Source organism: Giraffa tippelskirchi, chromosome 2 (genome assembly GCF_054371585.1).
Source record: "Giraffa tippelskirchi isolate mGirTip1 chromosome 2, T2T-mGirTip1v1.2.pri, whole genome shotgun sequence".
NCBI lineage: Eukaryota > Metazoa > Chordata > Mammalia > Artiodactyla > Giraffidae > Giraffa > Giraffa tippelskirchi.
In genome coordinates, this window is record NC_137276.1 from 223,890,624 (window position 1) to 223,899,554 (window position 8,931).

The 8,931-nt window shown below is 37.5% G+C and overlaps 1 protein-coding gene across 1 annotated transcript; it reads right to left on the reverse strand.

The window, feature by feature from the left end:
• Positions 1-205: 205 nt before the first annotated feature.
• Positions 206-427, reverse strand: LOC145538031 (keratin-associated protein 19-5-like). The gene has a single exon (XM_081569300.1). The coding sequence runs from the start codon at positions 425-427 to the stop codon at positions 206-208; it is 222 nt and encodes a 73-aa protein (XP_081425426.1).
• Positions 428-8,931: the final 8,504 nt, after the last annotated feature.

Consider the following 8,931-nt stretch of genomic DNA (forward strand, 5'->3'; position numbering starts at 1 on the left):
ATTAGATCATTTATTGTTCATCAGCATAAGTCATCTGTTAGTGTCCAATTTAACAAATGCCAGGAGACATGATTCTAAATAATAAATTTTCTGTAATTCTTCAGTTTCATGCTGAATAGGCCTAGGGCAATTTCAGTTCATCGACTGAATAATGTTATGTCAAATCCATTCACAGTAGCACATGTTGGGTTACTACAGTCAGAGTTTAGTAGAAGCTGGAGAAACCACATCTTCTAAAGAACAATGGACGGTGACAGCAGCCATAGCCAAAGCTTCCGAAACCAGAGCCACATCCGTAGCCTCCGAAGCCAGAGCCAAAGCCCAGCCTGCGGAAGCTGCCACATCCACAGCCACGGCCAAAGCCCAGGCTGCCGAAGCCTCTATAGCCGTAGCCCAGGCCTCCGTAGTAGTTGCTGTAATGACACATGGCGTCAGGGGTGGTGAGTCCGGTTGCTGTTCAAGACCAGGTCCTGAGTGTGGATGTCAGCACGTGTGGAGGGATGCTTATATACCCTGGACACAACACGTGATAATACACAAGGCCATTTCTTTGTATCATTTCAAATTATGCATTTACCTGAGGCAAATTGCTAATCTGTTTGCTGACACAAGGAGAGGCACACACTCATTAAATTGTTAGAGATTGCATAACTGCCTGATTGAAATGTTCTTGAACTCATTGCATTCTTTTTTAATGAGAGAAGAAAATATCTTCAAAGTTGCAAAATAAAAATTCCCTGAATAGAATTCTTCGTTACTAAGCACACTGCATCATTCATACTTGACGGTGTTTCCTCATTGAACATTTTTTTTCACTTTCATAGTATTCTTTGGATTGTTGTGTATTAATTCCACCTAAATTTAAATGCAATGATCAAAATTAAAATTTGTAAATCTATAAAATTCTTTAAAGAAATATCAAATTTATTTCCCATTTGTATATACATTTATAGATTATATATAATATGCACACATATAATATATATACACATATATATATATACACAGAAGAAAACTATTTTGATTTTATCAAACAGCTTGCAAAACATCTTTGGTTTGTCAACATAATAAAATTTATTGCAGGAACTGAGGGACTATCTAATGGAACAAACTCACTTTTTATAATCAGTCTGAAAATTATGAAAAAATATTTTCTTTGCATCATTACACACTTTCCCAAAATAGACAATACCCAAAATATCTAAAAATATAGATGATTCTTTTGAGAAAAAACAATCTTTTTAATAAGTGGTGGTGGAGAAAATTTCATTCTTGTTGAAGAATGAAATTAGTATAATTCTGTAGTACAATAAACAAAAATAGACACAAAATGCATCAAAGACCTAAATTTAATACTAGATATTATAAAGCTTTTAATTTCATTGGTCTTTGCTATTGTTTTATTCACCTCTATTTTATTTATTTATGCTCTGATTATTTATAATTTCTTTCCTTAACATAACTTTGAGTTTTTTCGTTCTTTCATTCGTTGCTCTAAGTATAAAGTTAGTTTGTTTATTTGAGATTTTTCCTGTTTCCTGAGGTAAGAATTTCTGTCTCAATAGTCTCTGCACTGATAAAAGAAGGATTTTAAAGTCCCCATTTTCATTATCTAACTGACTTGATTTCTTTTTATGGCCATGCTCCTATCTTGAGTGCATATAAATTTACAATTGTCATATCTTCTTAGATTGATCCATTCATCATTATACAGTGGCCTTCTTTGTCTCTTGTGACAGTTTGTATTTTAATGTCTGACATGAGTACTGCTACTCCAGCATTCTTCTGATATCCATTTTCATGAAATATCTTTTGCCATCTTTTCACTTTCAATTTGTTTGTGTTCCTAGATCTGAAGCGGTTCTCTTGTAGACAGCATATATGTGAATTTGTTTTTGTATCTATTCATCCAGTCTATGGTTTTTGTTTGAAGCATTTAATCCATTTACCTTTAAGGTAATTATCAATTTGTATGTTATTATTGCCATTTTGTTAATTACTTTGGATTTACTTTTGTAAGGGCAGGATATATTTTCTACGAAGAGTCAGCTCTCTACTAAATTGTGCAATATCCTGGGTAAAATTAACCTCTGCATCTTGTACAACACTATCCTTTGTTACAAACAGTGTTTCCTATTTTAGAATAACATTAACATTTAGTATATACATATAAAAAAAAAGCTGACTTAAAACTCAACATTCAAAGAACTAAGATCATGGCATCGGGTCCCATCACTTCAAGGCAAATAGATGAGAAAAAAATGTAAACAGTGATAGACTTTAATTTCTTGGGCCTCAAAATCACTGAAGATAGTGATTGCAGCCACGAAATTAAAAAACACTTGTTCCTTGGAAGAAAAGCTATGACATTCCTAGACAGCGTGTTAAAAAGCAGAGAAATCACTTTGCCTACTAAGGTCTGTCTAGTCAATGCTATAGTTTTTCCAGTAGTCATGTATGGATGTGAGAGTTGAACCATAAAGAAGGCTGAGCACTGAAGAACTGATGCTTTTGAACTGTGATGCTGAGGAAGACTCTTGAGAGCCCCTTGGTCAGCAAGAAGATCAAACCAGTCAATCCTAGAGGAAACTAACCTTGAATATTCACTGGAAGGACTGAAGCTGAAGCTGAATCTCCAATACTTTGGCTACCCAATGTGAAGAACTGACTCATAAAAAGACCCAGATCCTGGGAGAGACTGAAGGCAGGAGGAGAACGGGACACCAAAGAATGAGATGGTTGAATGGCATCACTGACTCAATGGACATGAGTTTGAACCACTTCAGGAAGATAGTGAAGGACAGGGAAGCCTGGCATGCTGCAGTCAATAGGGCTGCAAAGAGTCAGAGATGACTAAGTGACTGAACAACAATGGTGCACATAATGCACCTTCATCACTTTTCACCCTGTGTTACATGTGGAAATAATGCAACTGACAACAACTTTAAGATATTAACAGCAAACGGAGTGTTATCCTTCTTTGTCAACCCAGGCATACAATTTACCATAAAATAGATATTGAAAATTTTACAGACCACACTTATCCACTGCTTGGGAAAGACTGACCCACCACCAATCACTCTGATTCTGCGTTAGAATCAGCAATACCCAGAGCATCAAAATCTACTAACAGATAACCTTGATCACAAATAGTGAAACCTGCAAGTCCTAACATGTGGGCAGTGAGAGCCAGCTCCTGACCCATCTTTTAAGCTACCATTCTACCTAACATTTCTAGTTTCACGATTTGGAAGCAAATTGAGACTGTGGCCATGAAATCCAAGTGTTCACCATGTATCACTGTAATTACATTGTCATAGAGTCCCTCTTCCTGAAAAACTAGCAGGGTGCTGAGGAGAACCAACGGAGCCCTAGCTGAACTGGGCACAGACATGAGAAATTAAGACAGGAAAACAGACTTCACAAGAGAATCTGTGAAAAGAACTGATCATCAATCAGTCTCAATTCAGCAGGTGCAGTAGCTCTGCAGAAGTGGCAGAAGGCTAAGACCAGGCAAAGAACTGAAACCTTCAGGGAGAGATATACACCGGAGTTCAGAGGATTTCCTTATGAGTGTCTGATTGGTTACCAGGACTCTGATGAATAAGTCTGTGGTCTGTGAAAATCTGAAAATAAAATTAGTACAAGCATGACAGACGTGCAAAGAGAAAGGGACTATTTGTAATTCTCATAAAAACATTGGATCTGGTGGTCCCGTGGTTAAGACTCTGCCTTGCAATGCAAGGTATACCAGTTAGATCCCTGGTATGGGAAGATTCCACATGCCACAGGGCAACTAACCCCCATGAGAAGCAAGTAATGAGTCCAATCACTGCAATTACTGAAGCTTGTGGTGCCTAGAGCCTGGGAACTGCAACAAGAGAATCCATGCAATGAGAAGCCTGTGCACTGCCATGAAAAGTAGACCCTGCTTGCAGCAACTAGAAAAAGCTCCATGCACAGCAGCAAAGACCCACTGCAACCAAAAAGTTAAGCAAATAAATACATAAATGGATACACATTAAAAAAATACTGAACCTGGAGAAGGTCCTTGGTATGAGTTTATTGAGTGAACGACTGAAAAGAAAATTAGGGGTCTTAGAGGTTCTGGTGATGTGTGGACACAGCAGTTTTGTATTCCAGTGGAGTCAGCGAAAGTAATAAATAATAATAGTAATACTACCAGGCAGAAGGATATGGCAGTGCTGCAGGAGCCTTGGGTGGCCTCAGATAGCCAATCCCCCACCATCCCTGCCATCTGGCCTCCATGGCATGGCCCGGCCCTTCTTCAGTGGAGACGAGGACCCGGTGTGGAAAGTCCTTCATCCTGAGAAACAAGGCACAGTGGAAAAGTGGCCTCTGCCCTCACCCATCACGCACCACCAGGTGCTAAACCATTTGTAGATGACTTACTTCTGGGTTGGGGTTTCCAACTTATCAGAGCAGCTCCCTCATTGTTCTTGTTATTTAGTCTCTCAGTCGTGTCCAACTCTGCAACCCCATGAACAGCAGCACGCCACACTTCCCTGTCCGCTATCTCCCAGAGTTTGCTCAAACTCATGTCCATTGAGTTGATGATGCCTTCCAACCATCTCGTCCTCTGCCGTCCTCTTCTCCTCTTGCCTTCAATCTTTCCCAACATCAGGGTCTTTTCCAGTGAGTAGGCTCTGGGCATTAGGTGGCCAAAGTATTGGAGCTTGAGCTTCAGCATCAGTCCTTCCAGTGAATGTTCAAGGTTGATTTTCTTTACAACTGACTGGTTTGATCTCCTTTCGGCCTCTGGTGGCCCAGATGGTAAAGTATCTGCCTGCAATGCAGGAGACCCTGGTTCGATCCATGGGCCAGGATGATCCTCTGGAGAAGGGCATGGCAGTCCACTCCCGTATTCTTGCCTAGAGAATTCCAAGGACAGAAGAGCCTGGTGGGCTACAGTCCATGGGATCGCAAAGAGCTGGACAGGACTGAGCAACTAACATTTCTCTCACTGACATCTATTGAATGTCAGCCCTGGACACAAGGATTTGGAAGAAAAAAAAAAAAAGGAATGATAATCCTTACATGAGAAAGAGCCTTTAGACTGACTGATGGGTTGGGATTGAGGTCTATGAGGGCAGACACTAGTTCCAATTTTAGTTTGCTTTTTTTTTCAACTGTCAATTCTGACAGAAGCTATGAGAGAAGTGGAATCTATCTTTCAGATAGGACAGTTGGAATGCCAGAAGCTGTGAACATATGAGCAGAAGAAACCAACTGGGAAATGGTGCAGGGAAGCATGAAGACCCTGAGTTAGAAGAGGTCCGTGCTGGACGTCACTGGAGCAAATAGAAATGAAGGAGGTGAGGTCTTCATGAACAACAAAGCGCCCGCTGAGAATTATACTTGACTCACAGTCCAAAGGGTTAACAAATCTCAGACCCTAAGAGGGAAGAACAAAATGCAGATAATCTTGATTCTATACTTTACAGTTACCACTTCTTTTCTCTACTCTTCTTCATCATCCATATATTGCTCTCTTATTCAACCTCTCTTTAAATCTCATTCTGCACTCATTCCCACTACATGCTTTGACCATCTAAATCGTTTGTTCTTATCTATTTTTCCAATTAATATTTTATCCCTCTGTTTGGGTCTCTAGTTCTATTATAATATTTTTGCTTGTAAGTTTTCTTTATGCTGTGTGTCCCAGCCCCTTATTTTCTCTCAGGTAATTAGCAAATATTTTTTCTTATTCATTAAAGTTTTAGATTTTTAAAAAATCTATATGCTTTAAAAATTATGAAGAAACCAACACATTGTATTTTTTTTAGTTAAATAAAAGATAGAAAAAAGATATAATATTTTCTACAGAGCCTTGAATATTTCCAGAACTGAATATGCAGTGATGAAATTACTGAGACAAAAATAGATATATGAAGTATGACCAGTCATCTGCTCTTTCTTGGTTCACTCCATGAAGATGGTAAACCCAGCCTACATTCAGTTTCCTCTGAACATGACCATATCTTGGGCTCATATCTTTAAGAACATGTTCACCTTCCATGGCTTAAACATGTTACTGGGGATTTTTTTGTTTTATTTTGCTACTGTTGCTTTGTTTTGATTTGTCTTGAGGTTTATAAATAACATTTCTATTGAGATATAATTGACATTTATTATTATATTAGTTTTAGGTATAAAACATAGTGATTCAGTATTTGTATACATTGCAAAATGAGCATCATAATAAATCGAGTTAAATCTATCACCACACAGTTACAATTTTTTCCTGTGACAAAACTACTAACATTACTCTCTTAATAACTTTCAAATGTACAGTATGGTGTTTTTAACCATATTCCCTATGTTGTACATTATATCCCTATGACATTTATTTTATAACTGAAAGTTTATAACTTTTGACCATTTTTACCCATTTTGCCCAACCCTCAGCCCCTGTCTCTGGCAGTCACCAATCTATTACATCCATGAGTTCATATTTTTATTTTTTTAATCTAGGGTATAAGTGAGATCATACAATGATTGTCTTTCTTTGTCTCATTTCACTTAACATAATGCCTAGAAAGGCCATCTATGTTACTGCAAGTAGAAATATTCCTTCGTTTTTATGGCTGAATAAAATTTCACACATTTTCTTTGTCCATTTTTCCATCAATTGTCTCTTAGGTTGATTCCACACCTGGGCTATTGTAAATAATGTTGCAATGAACATGGGGGTGCAAAAGTTTTTCTTTTTTCTTTATTTCTTTTATCCCTGCCATATGGCTTGTAGCAGGCTGTGAAAATTCTTAAAGAGCAGGAAATACCAGACCACTTTGCCTGCCTCCCGCAAAACCTGTCTGAAGGTAAAGAAGGCAAGAGTTAGAACCTATCATGGAATAATGGACGGGTTCAAAATTAGGAAAGGAGCACAAGCTGGAATCAAGATTGCTGGGAGAAATATCAATAATCTCAGATATGTAGATGACACACTTATGGCAGAAACCAAAGAGGAACCAAAGAATCTCTTGATGAAGGTGAAAGATGAGAGTGAAAAAGCTGGCTTAAAACTCAACATTCACAAAATGAAGATCATGTCATCTGGTCCCATCACTTCATGGCATATAGATGGGGAAACAATGGAAACAGCGAGAGACTTTATTTTCCTGGGCTCCAAAATCACTGCAGATGGTGACTGCAGCCATGAACTTAGAAGATGCTTGCTCCTTGAAAGAAAAGCAATGACAAACCTGTTTCTGTGATGTGCTTAGTCGCTCAGTTGTGTCTGACTCTTTGCAACCCCATAGACTATTGCCCCCAGGCTCCTCTCTCCATGGGGATCGTCCAGGCAAGAATATTGGAAGAGTTGCCATGCCCTTCTCCAGTGGATCTTCCAAACCCAGGGATCGAACCCAGGTCTCCCACATTGCAGTCAGATTCTTTACCATCTGAGTGATCAGGGAAGCCCAAGATAAACCTAGACAGCATATTAAAAAGTACAGATGTTACTTTGCCAACAAAGGTCCATCTAGTCAAAGCTATGGTTTTCCTAGTAGTCATGTATGGATGTGAGTGTTGGACCATAAAGAAGGCTGAGCATTGAAGAATTGATGCTTTTGAACTGTGGTGCTGGAGAAGAATTTTGAGAGATACTTGGACTGCAAGAAGATCAAACCAGTCAATCTTCAAGGAAATTAGTCCTGAATATTTATTGGAAGGACTGATGCTGAAGCTGAAGCTCCAATATTTCGGACACCTGATGAGAAGAGCTGACTCATTAGATAACAACCTGATCAGGGAAAGATTGAAGGTAGGAGGAGAAGGTTAGGACAGAGGATGAGGTGGTTGGATGGCATCACCAACTCAATGGACATGAGTTTGAACTAACTCTGGGAGATGCTGATGGACAGGGAGGCCTGGCATGCTGCAGTCCATGGGGTCACAAACAGTCAGACAGAACTGAGCAACTGAAAAACAACAACAAATTTGGCTTGTGGGATCTCAGTTCTCCGACCAGGAATTGAACCTGGTCCCTGGAGTGAAAGTCCAGAATCCTAACCAGTAAATCACCAGAGAACACCCTCAAATTTTTCTTTGAGTTAGTGTTTCAATAGCATTTTTGATAATACTTTTACCTAACTGTATTTGTTTACTGTCATTCCAAATAAAAATATTTGTTAAATTAATAAAATAATAAATTGTGCATACCACAACTTGTAATGATTCCCTAAGATAAAGGATTTATTCAAATGGCCTTTGGGATTTGAAGGAATGTTTAATTCAAAGTAGTAATTAATCCTATTGTTAAATCCTGTTTTCCCCTTTATCAAATTTATCTTATTTTTATTATTTTTTAGAAAAAAAAAACAAATCAGTGTCAAAAACTATCATTTTCTCAAGGAGTAATCTTGAAGTCAAATGATGAAAAATAAATCTAACAAGTTTAAGAATCATTCCATGAATGATTAAGTAATCTGTTAGATTAGGTGTAATGAGGGCTAATTTTTGTTTTCATTTCCAATGAATATAGCTATGTTCACATAAGATAAAAATTCAATAGATTTTACAAACTTTTTGAAAACTGAATAAAGAAATATGGCATGATTTGTTCATGTATTTTCAAAGAAAATACTATGTAAATATATAATTAGAAGAAAAAATTTTGAAACAATGCTGTGAAATATTTGAACCAAGTTTTTTTTATTGATTTCATTCTGTGTTAAATAATGGATCAGTATTAATATCCTTTGGATATTAATTATCTTTGGAAGCTGAGAAATATATATTTCTTTTGAGAGAAAGAAATGCTTTAATAATATGGATATATTATTTTATATATATTTTTTAATAATATGGATGACTACCAATTATAAATAGGTATATCTAAGATGACATCATAAAAAAATTAACGGAGATAATCTTTATATTTATAATTGACTACTAGCAAAATTTCAT

Coding starts and splice junctions, on each gene's coding strand:
- LOC145538031 (XM_081569300.1), bottom strand. CDS start 427: ATGTGTCATTACAGCAACTACTACGGAGGCCTGGGCTACGGCTATAGA.